The 26,552-nt window shown below is 44.2% G+C and overlaps 1 protein-coding gene across 1 annotated transcript in view; it reads right to left on the reverse strand.

The window, feature by feature from the left end:
* Positions 1-3,509: 3,509 nt before the first annotated feature.
* TXNL1 (thioredoxin like 1) overlaps positions 3,510-26,552 on the reverse strand; it is a 143,666-nt gene continuing 120,623 nt past the window's right edge. The window contains exon 8 of the mRNA XM_078674852.1: positions 3,510-3,749. Coding sequence (XP_078530978.1) covers positions 3,720-3,749 — 30 coding nt within the window. The 3' untranslated portion in view covers positions 3,510-3,719. The remainder of the gene's footprint in view (positions 3,750-26,552) is intronic.

The raw sequence follows: 26,552 nt of genomic DNA on the forward strand, positions 1-26,552 counted from the left end.
AGATCTTCTGCTGCCTCGACCGCCTTCCAATAGACACAGGGCCTAGCAAGCCGCACCTCCGGAGCATCGAGTATTGAGACCCTCCGCTTCTCTCTCGCCGGGACCTCCGATAGCGCTTGCCTCACTCTTTGTCCCGCAGCTGCGAGGCAGCACTCTGCGTCCTCAAGCTCCCGGGGCATCAGACCTCCGCATGGTTTTCACCCGGCCCAACACTCCTCACAGTGGCTCCGGCAGGCTGCAAGCTGGGGCCCTCAATTAGGAGCCCTCGCCAGCCGGCCCAGGCCTCTGTTATGCTCGCGGCTCGGACCCACTCACTTAACTCCAGCCGTTGGACCGCTGTTTCATTCCACGCCACCTCCGGACCCCTTTCTGGCACTTCAGAAGCAATTTGCCGCGGCCTCTCAGGCTTGATCCGCCACTTCAGCGGACCACCATTTTCGCTTCAGCAGCGTCACTCGCGGTAAGGGCACCAATATCCGCTCATCGGCTTTGAAAATTGCCAGCATCAACCCCACAGGCAAGGGGGGGGGGGTTTTCACGCACCTTTACTGTTAATTTTGGGTGTGGATGGCATAGGATACTTCAGGATGCAGCGTGGGAAGACGGGAGCTCACCTAGGCAGCGGCCATTCTCGGTGACTGCTAGCCATGCCCCCTAAGTCAATTCATTATTGAGGATATCACCCAGATTATGTATGTTCTGCGCGTGAGAGGGTGCAATTCCCAGGTTTTACAGCCATCACTCCTTGGTTCATGCTGTATTTTAGCCTAAAGACTAATTTCCTACTCCCCCCTCAATCGGAGATAGGGAGTTGACGTCCATCCAGATAGTAAGTCACTTTAGTTGTACTGTCAAGTCTGATAATCCTCTGAATTGCACAGGCAAAAAACTAGATTCAGAAGATTCAATCAGTGAGGTCTCATACAAATTAAAAGTACTAGGGCTCAAGATGGATCCCTCAAGACAGAAAGGAGGCTGTCTTGAAAAGCAGGAGCTGCAACTAATGTGCCTGAGATCAGAGCAAATGGTTAGAAAATGGCAGAGCAGTGTGACTTCTCCATCTACAGAGGGATTAATTAGGCTGCAGGGCCAACACTAAATTTGGTGGTATAAGGGCATACTAGCCTTACCTAGCATGGGAAGGGGAATCCCCAGGGGATGAATTATGGCAGCTCTGTGCCCAGCTCAGGAAGGACGAGTAAGGGGAATGAAAGGAGGATCTCTGTGACTGAAGATAGTGCCAGAAATCAAACACTAGGATGATGCAACCTTACAGACCTCCATGTTGCCATGCCAACGAAGGGAGTGTGTGTGGGGTGGGTGGCGTGACACAGTTAGTGCTGTTTGGGGTAGGGCGAAAGTAGGAAGCACAATGCCTCCCCAGCATGGCATTCCATAAGAGCAGCCAGATGTCGATGTGAAATTAGGCATCATGAGGGGGCCTGCAGAGAACTTTGAATTGGTACGGAGCTGTCAACGGGAACAAAAAAGGTCAGTGTAACGACCGGATTTTTTAGGGTAGGCAGCCACCAGCCGTGGCTAACCCAGTCGTCACGCAAACACACTCTTCTCAGGCCGCTATTTACAAGATATTCAGAAGACTCACCTGAGAAGGTGAAAAGAGGCTTATTTACAAGCCTATACAATTAGAGATATAGCTAACATCTAAGGAATTCCATGTATTATATCCTATGATTCTTACTTTATAGCCCCAAGGCAATCTGACCTGGGCCAACCTACCCCCTCTTGCGTCGGAGGGCAGTTTATTCTCTTTAGAGTCGCCAGACTTTCGATTTAGAGTCGCCAGACTTTCGATTTAGAGTCGCCAGACTTTCGATTTAGAATCGCCAGACTTTCGATTTAGAATCGCCAGACTTTCGATTTAGAATCGCCAGACTTTTGATTTAACGTCGCCAGACGGTTCCCTAACTCTTGGGATCAATATCATCTATACTTCCCACTAGTGAACCTGTTATTCCCCAATGGTGTATTCTATAGGGATCGGCGGTAACCCTAAGGCACACCGACGATATTTACTATTCTCAATTTGGAAGAGCTATCTGATTAGGACATTTGGGAGTTCCTTCCAGCCATAGGCTACACAATCTCTCATTTCTCAGTTACCTGCTAGAAGGGTCCACTCACCTGCTAACCCGCCAGTATCTGGTTAAAAAGAAAGGTTTGTCCTGTCTTGGAAACAACACTCAAACATATAGATCGGATATAACATCATTTATTTATACAATTAGACACATCATTAGCAAAATAATTATAGTTGCAATTAGCCATCATCTACAACCTAATAAAGGAGGAAAGATGGATTATTAATTATAAGTCGTCTACACTAGCTTAGAACGCCTCACCTTAAACGTGCGTCTTTCCATCTCAGCAGCGAGGCTGGTCCCTCTCTCTCTGTCTTGGGTCTTCACTCGCTCGGGACTCTGCTCTCCCACTATGGCTCACGAATACACGTCTGCACCGCTACGCCTCGTCTACGCTGCCTTGGTTCCAAAACTCGAACCCTCTCCTGGACTCGCTCTGTTTCTACCACTCCTGCATGTTGGCATTACAGGATTCTCCTCTTCAGTAAAAGCTAGCAATTAATCACCAGCTCTCGGACCAACTTCATCGGTCTGCTCCGCACGTTGCTCTCTCTCTATCTACTCCTTGATAATATATCTCTCTCTCATTCGCTATGGAAATTTCCAACTGTAGGCCGACTCCCACCAAATTCCTGTACCAGTCTCTGGCTTCTCACGCCGTCGGCAGTGGCCACCTGCTTGTGGCGTCTTCCACCAGTGAACAAAATACATTCTTCTGATAAGGGCCGGTCTCGACCGGTTTTCCCGCTAGCGAATAATAAGTTAACTCTAAATATTATTCTTACTCTGGAAGCACCTCGCACAGACGAGGCAGCTATCTAAAATGGATGAGACAGCCATCCAAAATGGCTGCTCTCTGGTTTTGGGCCTACAGGCCTAACTAACGGTAAAAAGGCACTAAACCCTGTCAAAAGCGCATAGCTAAGCCCTATTAATAAACGAAAAGGTAGCTAAGACTGAAATGATAGTAGATTATAGTCACTTTTAGTCTAGGGAAAGGCTAGAAATTACCCGGGCCTTACAGTCAGTTGTATGGAAAATAAAATAAGCAATGACCTAAAATCAAATTACTTTACCTCATCAACAGCGTAAACTACTGAAGAAAGAAATGTACACTACTGTCTGTCGTCAGATCATACCACAGTCCCCTAGACTATGAAGTGGAAGGATGCAGCTCATTAAATCAGTACACGGGGAGCCCGAAATGCTTCTGGGGAGTAAACAGAGAATAAAGCCAGTAACTCTGGAACAGGGTAGTGAGACAGAAAGGCATCCACTCATAACCAAATTGCTGACCAACTATACATTATATGTAAATTTAATGTATTTGAAACAACAGACCAAACAAAATACCAGAACAAATCTATAGAAACACAAACACAGAAACACATACCAGGCCGACACAACTAACTTGCCAAAAGTAGTTTATTTTATTTACAAATACATGTACCCAGATTACAATAAAAACACTCTAATGAGAGTCCGATCTTAAAGAGCAATGATTTATTGATAATGGCATTAGTGGAACTTCTTGACAGTCTGTGGCTAAGTCAAATAAGGTATCCTTTGCAAAGTGAACATCTCTTCTTTTTGAAAATAAGGCCTTTGTCCGTCTTCTTAATGGCTTTCCCCTTTTTTGCCTACAACCTGAAAATAGAAAATTTCAAACAAAGGCCATTAGTCATTTTTTACTAGGACATTTAAACTATCTGTTCATTAACAATAAAATCAATAATTTCTATATGAAGATGTTTTATTCAATACGCAGAAGTAAATAAGACACTACAAGATTTAAGGCATCAGTGGAGAGCCCTCATTTGCTAATGATATTTAGCAGGAAACATGTATGCTGAAATTAAAATTTCTTTGATTAAATAAAGCTTACAAAATAGGTTTGCTTTGTGAAATCACAAAAAATATGTTATGCAGAACAGGCAGGTAAAAAGGCAAAAGCAGTAAATGTACATCATCTCAGTCCGTTGAATGTCAATATAAAATAACTGTAAATATTAGAAGAAACACCAACAACTAGCTTAAAGCCACATGTGGCGCAGTTCAAAATATGGTTACTACGGAAATTAAACTGCTAGTCTAAAAGAACCAACCCAAGAAATAAAGCACCTTACTTCCTTGCTTGCTTTGCACTTCTTGAGCACATGCAATGGGCACAGTTCACATGGAGTAGTATATTAGATTCTAAATTCATATCCTTATAACCTTTATCTATACCTACTTATACACTTCTCAACTTACAGCACATATAAACCAGATTAATATTCTTAATACAATTCTATCAGGTTACAATGAAAGACAGAGCACCGACCACATCTTCAAATTCTAGACAAAGGAGTATCCTGCCTGGTAGTGTTATTAGACCTATCAGTAGTATTCAACACTAAATACCAGATGTACTAAGCATTTTAATGGTTGCATACAATCTAATATAGCCTTATAGCCCAACATAGCGGGCTATAGCGGCCATTAAAGGCCCGCTCCAGCAGTAAATGCCAAAGTCGAGGGCCTTTAACAAGGGAGTGGGCTTTAATGGCTGGCTATTAGAAAATTCCGCCCTTAGAGGGCAGAAAGTCCTAATGATAAAAACAAAGGCATCGGAGCTCGTGAAAGTTGAAATCCCAGAAGCTCCGACACCTTTGATTCACAGCTGTTGCTGTGATTGTTCAACATCTAACCACCACGTGCAGGGCCACGACTGTTAGCTGTTGAACACTCAAAGCAAGAGCTGCGAAAGGGGCTCACTCCTGCCATCTAGTGTTGTGCTCGGACTCTGCAACTTGTTTTCTCGAAGAAGTCTTCAATATCGATGTGACGGTGAGTCTCCTCCCCTCCGAGAGAATATACATTCACGGCCCCATTGTTATATTGCGCATTTTTTCCCACCATAATAGCGAATGAGGATGGCGCTAGTAAGTTCTAAATGCATGAATGTGTGTAATATACATTATATATACAAAAATGTACATATTTTTAGTATAAGACATGTAAATCTGACAACAGAGTATGCCTGCTGGGGAGGTGGGTGCATGTGAATCTACAGCAGCACTATACGCTACAAATAGATGCTTACAAGTTAAGAAACATACTCCATTCGTAGCATGTGTTGGCTGCTGATAAACATGCGGTGCATAGACTGTAAAGCAGCACTCCTCTCGCGGTGGCTCTAAGCATCCAACGGTGCAGATGTTTCATAAAGTGTCTGTAGGACTCTTTGTACAACAAGAGATTGCGGTCTTGCCTGGACATCCATGCAATAGTGTTTGGATTCGACCAAATAGCTGCTTTACAAATATCAGATAAAGGGATGTTGCCTACGAAAGAAAACAAAGCACCCTTCTTCCCAGTAGAATATGCATGTGAAACTATTGGTAAAGTACGTTTGGCTTTAATGTAGCAAATCTGAATACATTTCACAATCCACTGTAAAATAACGGTTTGAGAATTGGCTTTACCCTTTTTGGATTTGAGAAAGCCACAAAAAGTTGTTGTGTTTTCCTGAAAGGTCTCGTTTTCTTAATATAGTACATTAACCCTTTCGCTGCAAGGCCTCCCCTGTGCTAAGCCTATTTTTTTGGGGCTATTTAGGGTAGTTCGAGCTTAGGCCATTAACTTTTTGTCCACATTAGGTATCTATGCCAAATTTGTGTCCTTTTCAACACCCTGAGGATTCTAAAGGTCCCTAGGGTTTGTGGATTCCCCTGGAGGGGACCCAATAATTAGCCAAGATATAATAAGGGGGTGGGTGGTGGTGGGGGTGGACTGGAAAAAAAGTGCTGCAGAAGAAAGTGTCTGGCTTTTTCCTAGCAAATGGCAATAACAAAGGGTTTGTGTTTCTGTAATCACCATCTTTTCAGCTTTCTGGGACAGGCAGATATTTGTCAGAAAACCAACACTTTCTACACAGTTTTGGTATATGATTGCGACATAACCTATTTTTAGGACAAGCCCAGAGTCAGTGCGCATGCGCTCCTCTACGAGGCTTCTTGTAATCCCTCTGGGCTTTTAAAAACGCCTACCACATTTTCATTGGTTACTTAGTTTACCTATAAAAATTCCATGACTTTCGTTGGAGGATATTGTATATTTGTCCCGCCATGTGGCTGTTTTGTCAATGCCCTGGCGACTGGCCCTTCTGCCGGGATTCTTTCATTGGTGGCCATATGTGTAGTCATGGCGCACTCCTTTTTTAAAATGTACTTAGCCTTTGTTGCAACTCTATGACACTTTCTTTAATCTCACCAGAGCAGTCCCTTTTGAGCCACTCAGCGGAGTCCCGCAAGGTTAATGGTAAATAATATAAGATGAACACACTTCTCTGCACATCCCCCTCCACCCTCTGCCATTGTTCTTTCGCACCGTGGGCTTCTCTGTGATCCCCCACGAGCCATGATGCTGAGTTTCTGTGTTGTCCTATCTCGGCCCCTGTGGTTCTCTGTCCCCTTTCTCTACTCAAGAAGCGAGAAGAAATACACGTACAGAAATTCATAGTGCAGCACGAGTTCATAACTAAGTATGCTCTTGACATCTTCTTCCACTCTATTGTGATACTGTATAATCATGCGCATACATGCGACTACATGCTTTTTTAGAAGAGATTTACTGTTCTGTTGTGCAGGCCTCAACTTCACCCACTGTTGGTACATTATGGTTTGTGCAACTGTCACTTGTATTCACAGTGAATAATGTTACGGATGGCATGTCTCCCCTTTCTTTTCGGACCGGTCTAAGAAAAAGTTGACGTTTTAGCGATTGAAAAATGCAACATTTGGCCTCAAATATATATTTGTTTTTTAATTGGGTGAACCCGTACAACCGCACTTTATGCTATCAGGCACATGTATAGCGCACCACTAGCACTGTATAGCGCACCACTAGCACTAGGGCGGCATTGTGGCACTCTAACTGTATGTACCGATAACAAGTGAACCTGTGTGCTCAGTTAGACTGGTGTGTGGTTGTAGTAGGAGTATGACCAATGCATGAGGCGTTGGTGAAGTTTGTTAGGTTCCAAGTAGGCTGGTTCTGTTGTGGTGAATGCAGCACTGCTCGTGTGTTTGTCGCTATGCAGTGGGCATGTGAGAGCTAGAGTGTGCTTTATATTCATTATCTTGGGTATGCCCAGGCTCTCTTGGTGCAGTGACTCATACGATACTGAAATTAGACACTGCAGCCGTTGGTTGACGGTTTTCCTTTGAGCCAGGACAGTGTGTTAAGTGGGATGAAAAAACTGGGGGGTTTCTCATAGAGGCGTGGCTGAGGTAATTAAGGGCATCGCTTAAAACACTTAAGCTAAAAATATGTACTTAGCATAGTTCCCCCGCCCTGGCATTTTGCCGGATTTGTACATACATTACACCTACAACAAGCCGGTACTATTGGCTTTTCCAATGGTTGTAAGTTGCATAAGATGAGCAGAAACTATGACTTCATTTTATATAATATTGAAAATACTTTCTTCTTCTGGGTGAGGTTGTGGTGTTAGGCTAAAGCTGTCAGCTTTCGAGCTGAGAGAGCAGGTTCGAGCCTGACGTGGCTCAACAGCCTGTTATTAAAAAAAAATTGATTTTTAACTGGCGAAAAGCGCACCAATATCTTCAGCCGAGTTTGCACTGTATAATAGTGAAGAAAAAGTGTCTCTTTGAAGTTACATATAAAACAGCAGTGAAGGGTGGTACTACTGCAGGTTATTTATTTATTTACACCCAGAGGGCAAAAATGGAGAGCCCGATAGGGACCAGTCTCAGCACCTACTTTTAAAAATGACCAGTGCTTAGTACAGGCAGGACCTGGCCCTCTTCAAGCCCTGGCCACGAGTATCAGGAACGTTTTGATCAATTAAACAGGCATGCTGTAAAACTGGTTCTTCCGCTTCCTGTTGGATGAAACTGTGAAGTAGAACAAAATCTTTTATTATTAGTTTTAAATAAACACGCTCACTCTATCCTTCGTGGTTTAAGTGAACTTCTCCCGTGGCTTTTCACTTAAAACTCGCCCTGTGGCAGGTTTTCTGCTGACTGCTATGCACTGCCTTGTTTGGCTATGCCATACTCGGTCTTAATTATGAACTGGCTTTTTAGAGCGAACCTAGAGTCAGCCTAGCTCTAGCCATAGGCGAGACCTATTGGCTATTCCCCGGAAGCTTATTTCCTTTCCAGTGAAGAATTGACAGAAACCGGTCCCCGGAAGCTTGTTTCCTTTCCAGTGAAGAATTGACAGAAACCGGTCCCCGGAAGCTTGTTTCCTTTCCAGTGAAGAATTGACAGAAACCGGTCCCCGGAAGCTTGTTTCCTTTCCAGTGAAGAATTGGCTTGGTAGTTTGGTCTGCCCTGTTCCCATGATGCACTGGGCCAGGGACAGACTAATTTGCATATAGCCAGGTTCTGAACTGGGATGGTGCAGTGAGCTAAAAAACGGTGATGGATCAAGCCCTGATCTGTTGACTGGGTAGGAGTGTTCTGATTAACTCAGATACTCTGTCCATCACCACCCCCTTTTTGTAATTATTTTGGCCACCATGAGTGTGGAAGGGTATGCTCAGACATGAGTCCCTTGCTCATTGCACCATCAGGATTCAAGCAAGCCGGGCCGAAGACGGCTGTAATGCCAGAAACCGGTCCCCGGAAGCTTGTTTCCTTTCCAGTGAAGAATTGGCTTGGTAGTTTGGTCTGCCCTGTTCCCATGATGCACTGGGCCAGGGACAGACTAATTTGCATATAGCCAGGTTCTGAACTGGGATGGTGCAGTGAGCTAAAAAACGGTGATGGATCAAGCCCTGATCTGTTGACTGGGTAGGAGTGTTCTGATTAACTCAGATACTCTGTCCATCACCACCCCCTTTTTGAATTTTTTTTGGCCACCACAAGTGTGGAAGGGTATGCTCAGACATGAGCCCCTTGCTCACTGCACCATCAGGATTCAAGCAAGCCGGGCCGAAGACGGCTGTAATGCCAGAAACCGGTCCCCGGAAGCTTGTTTCCTTTCCAGTGAAGAATTGGCTTGGTAGTTTGGTCTGCCCTGTTCCCATGATGCACTGGGCCAGGGACAGACTAATTTGCATATAGCCAGGTTCTGAACTGGGATGGTGCAGTGAGCTAAAAAACGGTGATGGATCAAGCCCTGATCTGTTGACTGGGTAGGAGTGTTCTGATTAACTCAGATACTCTGTCCATCACCACCCCCTTTTTGTAATTAGCTCTAGCCATATGCGAGACCTATTGGCTATTCCAATGTTTGTTGCTATTTGTTTGTGCTTTCAACCTCCTTCCAGTTAATGTTCGAAATGGGTGTAAAAGCAATAATGGTTCCCGGAAAGCTATATACCTGTACGTCCGCTGGTCCTTTATAGTTGTGGTGATCTATAGGACTTGTAGGTTCACCAAGAACCCGAGGTACGCAGAGCCAATAACGGAGCTGTGCCTTGCAACAGGTTTTCAATGTATATAGGGTATATAGCAATTGGTAAAATAGAAAGAGTGAAAAATAGGTATAAAAGGACACCTATGCATTTATGAAATGGGAACAAAATATAGGAGTTTAGAAGCAGTAGTTATTTGCACATCTCCGAAATTGTGGGTACCCATAATAGCATGTGAATTAGAGGACATTTTTCAATGCGACTTCTTTTGTACACATTGTCTTACATTCCGAAGGCAGAAATGCATAGAAAGCCAATTGGCAATAACACTTGTTCCCCTAAGTCTCCCAAATAAAATGGTACCTCACTTGTGTGGGTAGGCCTAGTGCTTGCGTCAGGAAATGGCCCTAAATGCAACATGAACAGATCACATTTTTCCAGTTAAAAATGACCTTTTTTTGTAATGTGCCTAGTGGTGGATTTTGGACCCTAGCTCAGCCAGCACATGAGGTAACCTAGCAAACCTGTACATTTTTGAAAACTAAACATTCGGGGGAATCCAGGATGGGGTGCCTTGTCTGGCTCTAACCAGGTTCTGTTACCCAGACTCCCTTGCAAACCTCAAACGTTGGAGGAAAAACACATATCCCTCACATTTGTGATGGAAAGTTTTGAAATCTGCAGGGAGCCACTAACATTGACCCATCCAGCATTCCACCAGGTCTCCCAATAAAAATTGTACCTCACTTGCGTAGGTAGGCCTGAGTTGCTAGACACCCCTTTAAAGGTCACACGAGGAGCCTGACTTAAGGAACTATTGCTAAACAAGAGGCCATCATGCCCACAAGTCGCATCACTATCCTGACTGGCAGGCGACGATGTGGCTGAAAAAGAGCGCGTTGATTCTGGAGAATGATAACCCTCTGGGCATTGGGGTATGCTAACACTGAGACCAAATTGAAGATTGCTCCCAGAGGCTATATCTGGAGAGGCTGAAAATGGGAGAATGAGAACCCTCTGGGCATTGGGGTATGTTAACACTGAGACCAAATTGAATATTGCTCCCACAGGCTATATCTGGAGAGGCTGAAAATGGGATTTGGTGGTATTTATGGTGAACCCTAATTTATGCAAGAGATTGATGGTGGCCGATGTATCATACAAGCACCTCTGCCTTGTTGAACTCTTGATCAGCCAATCGTTGAGATACGGGAAGACACGAATGTTGTGTCTTCTCAAATGGACTGCCAACATTGCTAGGCATTTGGTAAACACTCTCGGAGTGGTCGTCACCCAAATGGCAGAACTTTGAACTGGTAATGACATCCACTTACCATAAACCTGAAGCATTGGCGATGTGTCAGGGAAATCAGCATTTGAAAGTATGCGTTCTTCAGGTCTAGTGTCGTCATGAAGTTGCCTTCTTGCAGCAGTGGTATTATATTCTGTAGTGTCACCATGTGAAGGGCTCTGACAGAATGTGACGATTAAGAGGGTGTAGGTCGAGTATCAGCCTGAGCTTCCCACATTTTTTGGGTATTAAAAAGCACAGGGAATATACCCTCTTGCCATGGTGTGTGTGGAACGGTCTCTATGGAACCTTTTAACAGGAGAGCTTTTACCTGCTCTTTGAGAAGGTGATGAAGCTGAGGGTTTGTCTGCGTGGTGGAATGCTTATATTGGAGATTAGTTCCAGACAATATCCATTACAGATGATGGATAGTACCCACTGGTCAGATGTTATTTCTAGCCACAGGCAGTGAAACTTTTGCAGCCTTCCCCCGGCAGTAGTTGTGTTTCCAGGGGAAATGTGTGGGGAGTCATGCTTGGAGGTGGAGGTGGAGGCTCCCTTCCCGGACACTCTGCTACCTCTTCCTCTGTGGTAACCCCCCCTTGAACATCCCTCGGTCATAACTTTTACCACCTTGCTGGTGATAGGTTTGCTGCTGTTTATGGTAAGTCGGGTTGCAAGAGGTGGTGGTCTTGGAGGCCCCTCTGCCCTGATATCTGCGAAAGGACTGTTGACGTGGAATAGGGTACAGCAATGGCCCATGGATTTCACAGTCTTTGTATCCTTTTTTTTTTCTATAAGTGGGAGTCTATCTGCGGGCCAAAGAAATGTTCCCCATCAAATGGGACATTAGGGAGGTGCTGTTGCACCTCAGGTTTGAACCTGGATATGCATAGCTAGGCATGCCTGCGCAGGACTGAGGAGTGTATTCCTCTTGCTGTCGTGTCTGCGCTGTCTAATGTGCAGCCTATAGTTGCATTAGAGATGTGCCTCCCTTTGGTCACTAACTCTTCTCCTTTTTTCTTTACTGCTCCAATAGATGTTGTAGCAACTCTTCCATGTCATCCCAATTGGCCCGGTTACATTGTGATAGCAAACTGACTAAATTGGTATGCGCCAATGATTTGCTTGGCCCACGGCAACCCGTTTTTTTGCTGCATCTATGCATTTGCTTTCATCAGGAGGTTTTGTGTCTACTGTACTCTGGTAGACTAACCTCTTCCATGCAGTGTTACAACCAGGGAGTAAGTTGTTGGGTACTTGGGTCACCCCCCACAGATATTCTTCAACATCGCTTGCTTTCATTTCTTAAAGTACATATCCAGTGGCTTCTTTTGTACACTATGTTAACTGTATTTGCTCATGATGATATGCCTGGATATACATGTGTGTTTTACCATTTGTGCTTTACAATAATTTTTTGTTAAAATAATTGGTATATGTATATATTTTGTGTGTTATTCGTATGTCTCTAAACCAACATAACGGAATCTGAATGTCAAGAATATAAGATTTTAAAAAAAATACATTTTCTTTTGAATCGCGTGAACTCTTCTCATATTTTGTGCTATGGGTATTATGCTTGTTGTCTCCATTATCACTGTTTGTATTTCTCCGATATGTGTTGACACTCCAGCAGTATCATCATACTGGCATTGTTACTAAGGTTCTATATGATTTACACCTGTATTCTTTGCATATTTAAGCTCTGAGGAAGCCTGTGATCAGGTGAAAAGCATTGGCTGCACTTGTTTGTATACTTTGATGAATAACACAATTAAGAAGAAAAATATAAAGAACATACTCTTCTTGTTCGGTTTCTCAAATGACCTCCTTTCATACACTCCGTATTAACGTTGCATTTCTTTTATGGATAAATGTCTCTAATGCTTGACAATTTGGTAGCTGGTCTTTAGAGGTGGGCAACATTTGTTTCGAATCCAGTGACTACCACAGGTGGTCCAGTAAAAGATCTCCTCACTGCCAATATTTGTTCAATTTAACAATATCATGTCGCATTTTATCATTTGATTACACTATACCAAATGTGCTACTATTGATCTCTACATCTAGAGTTTACTAAGCACAGACAGTTTATGCAACAAAGCATTTATCTCTGGCTTTGTTTCAATGTTTTTTTGGACACATTTCAATACCTTGGCATTTAGGCAAGTTCTGGGACAAACAATTTTGACCATAGTCATGACTTCTAAAGATTTGCATAACCAATCAGCGAGAGACTGGGCCGAAAATAGTGGACGACAAGGGTGGGAGGGGAAACTGGGGGCGAGCCATAATGAGGACTATAAACTTACAGATAAGCAACATAGACTTATGTCCCATACCTGCCAGTACATATACATATCACTCGGCTGCAGTGAGGTTCCCTTAGCTACGAAGCGTCAAAATAACTACATAAAAGAAATCCTCATAGATGGGACGTACTATCTGGAGCAGTCTTAATGTCACAGCTATATTGGCTGCAGGAGGTAGGGAGATGGGGACTACATTAGGAATGGGACCCAGATATCTTCGAACTGTTGGAAATGGGCATTCAGTGTACAGATCTTCTCATATTAGTCTGCAGCATGCATGTCCGTCAATGTCATTGGAGCAATATGACATTTGACTTCCAATGACTCAGCAATCCTACTTTAGCTTCCATTTGGGCCATTGTGAACCAACTAGTCATGTGAAGGGGCATCGAGGGCAAGGAAGAAGAGTCATGCAAGAGGGCAGTCCTACTGGACAGAGGGATTGGTCCCTAGGATCACGGTGATTGAGCTCCACACTTCCCTCCAGTAGGTCTTTAGCTAGCTTCATACAACCCCATGACAATCAATTATGTTTTAATATACAGCTTATTGCCCTGGTACACGCTTGGTATTAGTTTCTAGCTGTCACTAAGTTTTTTAATCAGTATAAGTTGTAGAGAGAGGTAGGACCATGAAATACATTTGCAGTTAAAGTCAGTCTTCTAAGATAGTATCTGCCACTCATGTTAGCTCAATGTGTACGTTCTGTAACATTTCCTTCAAGAATGGGCGAAGCAACACTAGCAGAGTGTGTACTAAAGTGCAAATAGAAACTGGTTTATCTTCAATCCCACTTAAATGGAGATCATTAAGTGTCATATTGGCTTTCAAAGTATGGCCTTTGTCTCTTTGGGAGTCTGTCCAAACCCTTAATTCATCATAAAAAATAAATAAGCTTGCTTCCATCTTTGATTCCCAGCTATTACAGCTCATCAGATTTCCATGGTGCTCATATCTGTTTTTATCATATATAACTCTGTAATGACTTCACAGCCTTTGACTTAAGCAGTGCTCGATGTTGCTTTCTGCAACCTTGATTGTTTCCAATATTTGTATTTGTGGGTTGTGTAGAATGCTCTGGCATATTCACCACTGCTTGATAGACCCCAGGAGATAGGATTGAATGTATAGGTAAATTGGGCAAAGCAGGAATTTGGCACTGCCTACAGCTTCCAATGGAGGATTGAAAATGACTTTTTAAGAGGGGCTAGTTGGGAATTTGAAGAACATATACATTATGTAATATTATGATTGTATGGGAATTTCTTTTCAAATGGGAATGGATGAGACTTTCCAGAACAAAAGGGTGGATTAAGATTTCAAGAAAGACAGGAGCTTACTGACAATTAAGAGGAGAATGATTTGAAGGTAACGTGGTTTTCAAAAGCAGTAAACAAATTGTTTTAGAGGTTGCTTGGATGAGGTTTTAAAGATATAACATCAGACTTTGGAAAGGATGGCTGAATTTGGCTTTGCAAAGTAGGGTAGAGAGATTATCTGGACAGGATTTTGTGGATGGGCCTTAGTCTGTGTTTGCAGATGTGATAAGTAGAAGGCCTGTAGAGGGGGGTCTTGATAGGGCTTTGGGGAGTTTGTCAGACTTGGGCTTTGCAGAACGAATAAGGAAGAAACTATGTATAGAATATTTTGATTGGACTTCCGAAATGGTGCATGGTTAGAGATTTGTAGAGTTACGATTAGAAAGCGTTCAGCCACAACACAATTTGCTCAATTGTTTTGTAGCATACTGGAAGGACAATTGAAGAGGAGTTTGAGACTGGGATTTTAGGAGGGTGGTGGGGCTTTGAAAAGGGGTTCTGAATGGGTTAGAACGAGGGGGCATAATTGTAGGAAAGTGGTGTGTTATGTGGTGGGGGGGGTTAGTCCTCACCACCTAATACCATCACGATACCCCAAAGATGGTCCTTTGATGCACGCCAATAAATCATTAGCTCAGTCCTGGTAGTGTGGCTAAAAGCAGGGGTACAGTAATAACAAAAACGGGTACTCCACTGATGGGAGTTCGGATAATGATAGCCGGAGGGGCTCCTCTGGCAGTGACTCCAGTGATAACAACAGACCCAACAACCGTGGTAACCAACCTCACCCAGGCTGGAACCAAATGCCGAACAATGGCCAAATGTTCCAGGGACCCCCACAGATGCCACCTCCCTGGCAGTACCCCTTTTATCCTCAAGGACCTCCTCAATTCTACCCAATCAACCCACCTTTTTTAGGCAGAGGCTGGGGCAGAGGAAGAGGGCGCAAGCGAGGAGGGCGAAAAACTGTCCAGTGGCAAGACCAATCAGCTGCACAGACAGCGGTAGAGACCAGGAGCACGACCAGGGGCAGGAGAGTCTGATTGTGAATTTGTCTAATAGAACTTTAAGCAGTCAGGAAACTAAAATCCTTGAGAAAGGATTAGGCTTTGTGCCCACTCCAACTCCTGACAACTTCACCGAAACTTGTGAAGTAAAGCAACTCTTTAGAAAGGTACGTCTCCGTTCCTTTTTTGCAGACAAACCAGAACAGGACAAAACAGACACTGGTCTACGTAAGCCATCAACTTTCACACCGTCAGACTCGATGGTTCCCCCAGAAATCCTTGCTTTTGAAAAAGCAGTATTGAGGAGTTTAGATAACAGACCTAACAATTCCTCTTACACGAATTTGTCCAAAGCTGAGAAACAGGCTGTGGTTGAACTTGGAAATGACACCAGCATAGTGATCAAACAAGCAGATAAAGGTGGGGCTACTGTGATCCAGAATCATGTTGATTACGACACGGAATGCAGACGTCAACTTGCTAACATCTCCCACTATAGACCACTCAATACTGACCCCACCAAACGACTCATGACCACTATTACAAGCCTTGTACTTGAGGGCGAGACAAATGAGTGGATCTCCAAAAATGAAGCAGCATTCCTAGTCACCACGGACCCGGTCATCCCTTACTTTTACACCCTCCCCAAAATTCATAAGGGTGTCACTCCGGTACCAGGGAGACCCATTGTCTCTGGCATAGGCTCCCTACTCGAGCCCCTGTCGAAATTCTGCGACGTCTTTCTGCAACCAGTGGTGAAGAAAATCCCATCTTTCTTACAAGATACTCGGGATGTCCTCCGACTCATTGAATCCCTGGAGGGGAGGGAAGGTGTGGACCTCCTCCTCACGATGGATGTTGAGGCGCTCTACACCAATATCCCTCAACAGGCCACTCTGGAGGCAGTGGAGTCCACTCTATTGTTGGAAGACTGGTCCTCTCCAACTCCGGTTTCATTTATCATGGCATGTGCATCCTTAGCTTTGACTGAAAACTTCTTCCAATATGGTTCTCAACTCTACCACCAAATCCAGGGGACCTCTATGGGTTCTACATTTGCTCCAAGCCTGGCATGTATTTACATGGCAACCTTTGAGGAAAGAGTTATCCAGTCTGCACACAATCCTTATCGTGATAACATCACCTTGTGGCGCAGGTATATCGACGACATCCTGGTCTTTTGGAAGGGTGATCGCAGGACCTGTGAGGCATTTTGCAGCTGGATCAACCACCAAAATCAATACCTTAAGTTCACGGAAACAATATCAACCACCACCATCCCCTTCCTGGACTTATGCATTAACCTCAACCCTACCAGCTTGAGCACGACTCTTTTTCGTAAAAGCACTGACAGAAACAGCCTTCTACTATTCCAGAGCCATCACCCACGGGCCCTGAGGGATAACCTGCCCTTTGGCCAATTCCTCCGTATTAGAAGGAACTGCTCGGACACTGTAGATTTCCAAAGGGAGGCCACTCTGCTGCAACACAAACTACAAGACAGAGGGTATCCCACCAGACTAGTAAAACGGTCACGGAAAAGAGCCTTGAATAACCCTAGATCAAACCTTTTGGGAGAACATCCTAAAGTCCAAGACGAGTTGATAACGTGTGTGACCTCTTTCACTCCCAACTCCACATTCCTCAAAAAAACTATAAATAAACATTGGTCAATAATCAACTCGGGAGGGCTAGAAATCCCCAAACCCAGATTCGCATTTAAGAGAACTGCTAATCTGAAGGATGCCTTAATACACACCCGCCCGAGACATAACAACAGTGATAACCAGAGGAGATTGTGGGACCTTCCCCCAGTGGTAGGTCATTTCCCCTGTGGAGGATGTGCGGCATGCCCGCAGACATCCCAATTTAAAGAAGTAAGATTGTCTGACACATTTCGGTGGCAACTACGTAAGCACACCAATTGTAACAGCACCAAATGTGTCTATATGATCACTTGCCCTTGTGGCAAAAATTACATAGGAATGACCATGAGGCACGTAAAAGTAAGGATTTTAGAGCACAAGAGCAACATCAGGTGCCATAAAACACATACCAGACTATACGAACATTTTTCCCAAAACAACCACACGGCAGACAGTCTTACTTGGTTGGTGTTAGAAGCCCACCCAGCCACTTCCAAAAAAGCCTTGTTCAGGATTGAACAAAGATGGGTCCATCGTCTTCGATTGGACCTGGTTGGATTAAATGACTCTGTCCCTTGGGTGTCTCTAGGAACATGACCCTGTGATCCAACCTTATGCAATGTCCATTACGAGTTATGGTGTGTTTAAAACTGTTTCTTTGCTCTGTCGAGACCAATTGACAATTTATCACCTGGTCATTTGGACACTCGCAGTCATTTGCTCTACTGCCCAGCCTTTCAAATGGAGTAGCTATCATCCTACTTCCCTACCTACTTTCCTTTAATTATTAACCTCTCTAAGATGGCCGCCATAGCCAACAGACCGTCTCCTAGCAAGTCGCGCTTTACACACATGCGCAGTCATGGGTGGGGGTGGTCCCTGTTTCCTGGTTACGCTGAGACCAATTGACAATTGATAACCTTGTTATTTGGACACTCGCAGTCAATTGCTCCACTGCCCAACCCTTTTAACGGTATAGCTATCATCCTATTTCTCCATCTGCTTTCCTTTGAACTTTTCACCTCTCTAAGATGGCCGCCATAGCCAACAGCCCGTCTCCTAGCAAGTCGCCCTCTACACTACACATGCGCTGTCATGGGTGGGGGCGGTCCCTTGATGGAGAACGACGCTGCAACAGGCAGCCTCTGTGGCGCTTAAATATTGCCCGCGCAGAGAGATCGTCACCAGCTGCTCTGCGTCATTACCTAGACGCTGCTCGTGGGGTAGGTGAATCCGCTTGGACTGCTGCCGCCGAAGGTGAGAGATTTTCTCAGGTAGACGCCATGGTACATCAACGACTGACCAGGTAAGCTCTTCCGTCAACCCCCACTGTATCCCAGGAGTATGTGACTCTCTGGGTGGCCGTCTCCCGCTGCACTACGGTGCAGCGCGCCTTGCTATGGATGCGGGGCGGGCGCGGCCACCTTGCCCGGCTGCTTTGCCGGCTCGCGTTGGCTCTCTGACGCATTGTTCGGGGCTCAGCGCGGGGACTGCGGGCGCTGGCCTTGTTGTCCGCTCTCGCCCCTTTGGTCGGTGTAGCCCTGGCCGTTTGTGGCAGTGGGAGACACACCGGACGATTCTAGTGCTCAGGGCACATAGGGAGGTACTCTACCTTACCTCGTCTCGTTAGCCATATGGTAAGACCACACCTACCTGCCAGCACCCCAAACTATATTGCCAGGAGACTATACACTCTATATAAAAAACCATTGTCTCCCGAAAACTAGGTTGTATACCTCCCCAGCCAGTCCCACGGGAGCAGACTGAGAGGTCCATCAGGGATCCGGTTTAGGGTAAGGTTCCCTAGATTACACTCCTCAGATTGTACAGCACTGTACTATGTTGTTTCTTCATGTCAATTCCGACCGATGCATGCAATGGCTTGTACTTATTGATCACATCGATGGTTTGCCACTATTAGCAACATTTATGCTCGGTTTTTTAACTAACACGGTTATTGTGGGTGTGTGTGCGCTCACTATGCTTTCAGGGTGTAAAATTCATTAAATGCAGTTGTTCTGTACTATGTTTTTTTAAACCTTATCTCATTTCCACAGGCATTCAAACTGCAGCAGGACTGACTAGCCTGCATCCTGGTATTACTGACTGAAAAACGGTCGTATACCTACCTGCAAGTTTTGACCCTTTACTTTTGTATATATTTGTCACTAGTATTTTCACTGTGTGGTACGATCCTATTTAGGTCCTGAAGAATTGCCATCAGGCAAGAAACATGTCGACCGATAATTGAGGGTAGTAGTCCAATTCACCCTAATAGTGTTAGGGTCATTGTTTCTCCCCTCCCACACCACCATTCTTTGTTTTTAACCAAGGGAGTCTACTACGAGAATAAATTCAGTATGTGGACTGACTCACCTTTTTTAACTTAAAATCCACGTCACGACCACACTCCCCAGGCCCTCTCACACGCACGCACCATATGGCGGGAACAAAAGATCTCCGATAAAGAGCCCCGGTTTCGGGAGCCCGTCAGACATTGCAGCGCCAGTCTGACGAGGAGCAGAGCCCATATGATGAAGCATGATACCTAGCTTGCTGGGTGTGTGAGGGTTCTAGTTCCAACTAGGGGATTCCCCCCAGTCACCAGCACACACACCCCTCTCCGTCACTCTTCCCGGGGAACTTTTGTACATCCCTTTGTGTCACTAGTCTATAGGACGAGTACACTGGACCCCGTAAAATATTGTCCTATCTATGTTCCTCCCCCTTGTATTGAGAGTGTGGCTAAAAGCAGTCAGGCTATACTAGAGGAACATGTGTTAAGCATTTCAGAGTACCAACATGGGCAATACGTAACTAACATGCCTAACAGTATATTATAATCTAGACACCAAAACAAACAGAATCGCGTACATACACCCAGAGTCATGGATTTTTTCAGAGAAAATGTGTGCAAAATAATACCGCGAAAATTCAACATGGCAGCCAATGGGGAAAAACCAATAGTGACAGTTCCTTGCAGGTCAAGTTGCGTTGTACCCTTGCAAGGTAAAGGTGACGCGGGCCCCAGGACCAAACTAAGAAAATCCGTTCAATACCTGGCCAGTGGAGCACAGGGGCAGAGTTGTCGTGGCTATCCTTGGTGCTGAAAGTGATCTTAAGGACAGATGCTTTTACCACTGACAGTGCTGCGGGGGGGAAAAAAGATGCACCAGCTGCCGATGTCGTTGGAAGGTCAGATGGACATACCTATCAATGCAGCATTGAGTAAAGGGCTCGGTTTGCCGGACAGGCAACTAATAAGTTGTGGCAACAGGAAGCTGATCGGAAAGTAACTTCTACGTCTGGTGGCTCAGAAGAACTCGATAGCTGCCTGTAACTCAGTGGAAGGTAGAACTATAGTTCCCACAATACACTAGACCAGAAGTCTTCTAACTTTTTTGCTCTGAGCCCCCCTTACCCAAAATATTTTGAAGTCGGGCCCCCCTCCAAAAGGTTATGGAAAGTCTTGGGTAATTGTGAGGGTTAGCATTATTTTAAATGCAGCTGCTGAACTTGTAAATACAATAAAATACTTACAAAATATGTTGTTGCTTTTAGCCTAGCTGTTGCCTTTGGGACCCCAAGATTCAGGATCACAGCTGCCTTACTTTTCTCGACACTTCAACAGTCATGTAAAAGAAGAAGGCCTGGAAACGCGCAAAATAAACAAAGTTGCTCTTCCAGGCCATCTTCATTCTTAAGTACTTAATGAGGCATTTGCGCCCCCCCTGGGACTGCCGCCACGGACCCCCAGGGGGGCGCGCCCCACACTTTGAAGACCTCTGTACTAGACCATCTGGATTTGGGAGGGCCCGATGGCCAGTGATTCTTTGGATACCGAGCATTGTTTTACCTGCAATGTGCAGGGTACTAGTGCCACTATTCCAGGGGAGTCCTCGGGTGCTTCAGGCTTCCACTGGGGTCCCTCTTTGTTGGGGCAGCAAGAGACAGCCTTGGACGAGTCTCAATCAGGCAGTTCCAAGAGGATTGCCATAGGTGCAGGGTATCCCTCTTTTGCTTTGTGCAAATCATGTCTCTGGTGGAGATTTATTTTGTCCTCTGATGTAGGTTGGTCAGAACTGATGTAAGGGTGTCCCTTAAATCGTAGATTTACCAGGGTTAGTGGTGTGGGAGCTGGTAGCCAACGGGCAGCTAGTCCCTGAAGCGAATCCACACCAGAGGAAATCACATCCAGGGGGTGTGGGTCAACTTGTCTACCCAGAACCCTCTATTCAGCCACTCTTAAAGATGGCAGACATCCAAGTTTAGTGTACAGATCAAGCTGCTCACTGTGGAGGTGAGCGTTCTGGGGCTGTACACCTCCTTTAATAACTAATTTCCCAGTTTGTTGGGGTGCAAATGTGCCAGATGGGGGTCGGGGGTAGGGCTATTTCCTTCACTGTGAGTCAGCCTTACTGCAGATCAGAGGTGATGCCGTCTTCGAAGCTCACCACTTCACTAGCCTGATTCGGAGGGAAGTGTGACCTCCTTCATGCCAAAGCCTTTTTTCCCCCCCGACTCCTGGTAGATGTCTTACAAAGGAGTGGTCTGGATGGGACTTTGTAAAGGATGTCTGAATTGTGTTTTGTAGAATGTGGGCTGGGTACTGCGTTTGTCAGTGGGATTTGTGTGGTACTTTTTAGAGAAAGTCGATCAAGGGCTTTGTAAACTGGTCTGTGCAGGGCTGCATAGATTAGGTCTAGTTGAGACCTACGTAGAATGAATTGGAGTGCGAATCTGCAGAGCATGCAGGATAGGACGTTGTAAGGTAGGGTGCTTCGCAGAGGTCGCCAGGATGGGACTAAGAGGACCTTGATGGGTATTGTGCCCAGAGGAATTCCTAATGTGCTGACAATTTAGTTAGCCTTTTTACTCTGTTTTGATGTACCCTGTCAAAAATTTGTGGGGGGTGGTGGACGGACACCCAAATATTTTGTTCAGGGAAGACTTGGCACAACAAAGTTTGAACTCAAATGCCCTAGTTTCGTCCCACAGAAATAATCTGGTTCTGTATTCATAGTTTTTGTTATATGACCGATAAATTATCGAAATCTGCTGTATCTAAAATGCCTGCTGCGCAGGTGGCTAAGAATATAGTCTAGACATGCTATAAATAAAAGCCCAAGGAACAGCCTGATCAGTATGTTGGTTTTCCGATAACCTACATTCCATTTATGGTGGAAAAATGTCTGGGAAGAGAATAGTAGATGTTGGCAATATGGCTGCCAATCCGCTAGAAAATGTGTATTAGAATGACCCGGATAGAAAAGTAGGTCCCTTTTTCTAGTTCAAAGGAAACTTCACTCAAATGACTGAACGGTACATTCTAGAAGTACAGTTGAAAAAATATCAAATTAAGTATTTTAAACAATAAGCATTTAAGATGTTTTTGAAAATATTCAAACAAGAATGACTGACCAACACAATCTATGGCCTAGAATGATAGTGGTCAGTGTCTGGCATATTGGGTTGCAAAAACATTTGAGGGCATAAGGGACTAAGGAGAACTACTCTGGAAAACCTTGCTCGAATGTCCACTTCTATTTGCCTGGACAAAATGAAGTATGGTAATACTGTGCTAGGTCTTCACTAATCCTTCTCTGTGCCTCATGAGATAGAAGCACAGAACCATCAAGCATACAACATTGCAAGTGTCTCCAATGAAGAGTGCAGGTAGGAGATCTAAGCAGCATCACATGCCAGATGTTCACTAGCCGAGATGGCTAGCCAATAGGAGAATGTTCACATTTTGATTTTTCCAACCCACTTTATCTGACAAAATGATGTCTTAACTGTCTGCTATCATGTCCTGCTTGAGTTTTACATATTACTACACATCTCAGTCCCCTTTAACCTATTATCCACACTAGCTTTTATTTAATCACTGGTACTTAGCAATTAATCCTATTCACTGAGACTTTGCTACTGTATGCATCTTCGGACTTTCATGCATTGAATCCGGCAACCTTTATGACTGTGTAAGAAACGGTTTGGATAAAGAGGATTGTACGGGCAGTGTAAGAAAACATGAGTAAAGAGGATTTTACAATTTTGCCTGCTTGAGATCTGGGCACAGCAGTGTGTGGAACAGTTGGTATGGGAGAGGAGCTGGCCTAACGGCTTGGGCGGTCGACCACCAATCTGGGGAACCAGGTTAGAGTCTCTGCAATGACCCTGAACATCCTGTGATTCTGGGCAAATCACAATCTCCCCGTGCCTAACAAAAATGAATGTGTCCTCATGTAACGCAACAGGTGCTATGTAAGGCACTCTGATACCCAATACCTTTGGATCAAGTTTGCGCTATATAAAAAATCGAATTAAAATGGTTCAGGATAGGCCCAGTTGCCACCCAGCACTGGCTTTCCCTAGTGCACTGTTTCAGGAGATGAGACGTGAGATACTTATGGACTGGCCCTGGTATTATCTACTTCTGCTGTGCAATTTGGACAATTTCTGAGGTCACCTCAGTGTACCATAGACATTAACCCTGTAAGAACACCAGTGACGTGGAGGTTCTAGGGCACCTCAGCAAGGTAACCAATGGCTTCAGATAAAAAAGGAACATGAAATCAAGCTTCTGCACTAGGGTTACAAAGTGATTTTGTGCTAATTTCTTCACTGTGTTTGGCAGAAGAAAGTGTGTACCCCGGGCACACCTTCTAGTCCATGTGTCGATATAAACATAGGACCACTAAACTAATAATACCTTCTGGTTCATAGCAACAAACGCCTTCATAGAAATAAGGGGCAGAGACCTGACCTTGTGAAATTCACAGTTTGAAATGAATCATCAATGGTAGATGCAGAAGTAGCTGAAAACAGTATGTCCCTTAATATAGGGCAAAAGTGTGCATAAAACTGCAGAAGTTGTGAAGCAAAGGAGGCAGCTTAAAAGGACTGATGAGTCAAAGCTGGCTGGCTGGCGATTTAGCAAGGCAAAACCTGTGGAAGGCAATCACCCATCTCTTAAGGCCTTATAACTATTCCAGTTCATGCTATGTTTCAGTGTCTTGCCTGTTGACCCCAGCATCCTGTGAGTGTGGAGAAAAAGAGGGACGAGCATTCTGAGTAGAGGTTACAACAACCAATACAGATTACAGTAATCTATAAATGGCCCGAAACTGCCACAGGACTTTAGTTCTCAATCACGGTGGGAGTAAGGGTGCTTTAGGGGTACAAACAATTTTAGGAAGAGGTCACCCAAAAATGGAGAAAATATGAATATACTTAAGATTGCTGGCTTTGCAACACAGTTGTACTATTGGGAGACTGCAGTTATAACCCTTATGGTAAATTACAGCTCCATGAAGGAAAATATGTACCATTTGATGATCCTTGCATATGCATAGTCTCAAACTAAGTATCAAGCTTTTGCAGAACTCGCACAAGCATACTTTTTGGGATACAACATCTAACTTGTTTCGGAACACCCATGGAATGCAAATATCTATAAACAACTAGCTGTGGATTCAGATGAGGCGCTATTGTAGCAAGAAACAAGCAGGTAGATTTGAAGAGAATGGAAATATAGCCACTGCTAAGATAAAAGGATTGAGAAAAAAATGATGGCAGAGAAAACTAGCAGCACAAGATCTTTAGCTTTATCAATGTTCACCCCACATTATGACTTCCCTTTGTCTCAGACTTAAGTAGTGTTGGTCTCACTAGTTAAGTGCCTTACATTTAACATTTAGAAGAAGTTTTTTTTTTTTTTAAATACAGGACCGAATAGTTATGTATACATAAACACTATCTTTTTGACCTGGAGACACAACTTACCTTCTACATCTCCCACTGCTACTGTATATTGACTTTTTGCCTGATTTAGCAACTTTAATCAGATATTTCTTCCACAGTGACTTTTATAACCTCTTATCTTCCATAGCCTCTCACGTATATGTTCTAAATGCAGCACTTTTCTTTTGTGCACATTGTACTTAGGCTACTATTCCAGTTGTCCTAGAGGCCTCTTTTTTCATTCTCTGGAATATGATCCATATGTAAGAACTTGGTATTGTCTGCAAATACGCATGCTTTTTCTCACAGCTCAGATAAGTTAATCATGAAAACACTGATAGGAACTGGACTGAAACTCAAAACATCTTTTTGAGAACAAATTCCTTAAAAGGAGACACTGCCTACTTATTTTTTTAATTTAATCAACGTATCAAACTCTCTTCGGGTGCTGGTGTGGGTGCAAATAAAAGTCAATAATAGCACTAAGCCCTCCTGGCACCGTGTCTACCATTGCATCCTCAATGCGTCCCCTGAGGGGGTTACACCATTGTTTTATCAAACAAATCTTCAAAGTGCTAGACGAAATCAAACTTCTTTGTTTTTATTCTTTAGGTTGATTCATTCAAGTAAATTCGGACCCGGTTTCTTAAAAACTTCCCAAAATAAAATATCAATTCTTCTAATGCCAATATGTTCAAAATTAACAATTAATGATCATTCCTCAATTTTGATGATTATTTCTTTTCCTTGTTTTTCTTGTGATACACATGACATGGATTAGTTTTGAAGGGGGGCAGGTAGGCTGCTGCTTTTTCTCCCACACGTTAAGGAAAATTACTTCCTGATGAAGGATTGAATAGTCCGAAATGCATTGATAAATTATCATTTATTGTTAATTTTGTACATATTGGCATTAGAAGAATTGGGGACCGAATGGACTTGAATGAATCAACCTAAAGAATGAAAAGAATGACGTTTGATTTCGTCTAACACATTGAAGATTTTTTGATAAAAAAATGGTATAACCCATTCAGGGGACTCATTGAAAGTGCAAAGGAAAGATGCGATGCCAGGAGGGCTGAAGGCTATTATTAACCTTCCAAATAGCTCATATAATTATGAATCATTTGCAAATATGTACCAATTCTCAAATACGAACTCCTGTTTGTTTTTTTATGAACTCTTTGCAAACAGCAAACTGAAGGGCTACAAAATGAGAAATAGATAACTGGTAAAAAGAAATTCAGAAGAGACAGTGGCAACAAAAGCCACAGGAGTGTTTTCTAGACCTTATGGTAGGTCCTTGTTGACAGGTGCCGTAAATAGAAGAGCACCAATCATCTACAAGTACAGCATGAGCAAATGTAGCACAAGTCTCCTAGAACGAGCATGATATTAAGTGAATCTGTCTTCAATAATCAATGTCTAAATGGTGAAACAGTTTGGACTTTATTATGCATACAATCAATTACCTCTATGCTATGGCTTTAAAAATTAGGTGTAACACCTTAAGTGCTCATGACGAGCTCATGAGGCACGGTGCTCAGGTGCTCATGATGAGCTGAGCTTGTCATGAGCCGTGGAACTCTCACACGCGGGGAAAATTCTGCTGCTGTGCTGAACGTTCCACGGAAACAGGTGTGGTCATGACGAGCTGAGCTCGTCATGAGCACACGAGCACCGTGCCTCATGACGAGCTGGGCTCGTCATGAGCAAGGGAGCGCTGTGCGCACCCCCTCGCCCCCAAGCACAGCGGGGGA

The sequence above is a fragment of the Lissotriton helveticus genome, chromosome 2_1 (assembly GCF_964261635.1).
Source record: "Lissotriton helveticus chromosome 2_1, aLisHel1.1, whole genome shotgun sequence".
NCBI lineage: Eukaryota > Metazoa > Chordata > Amphibia > Caudata > Salamandridae > Lissotriton > Lissotriton helveticus.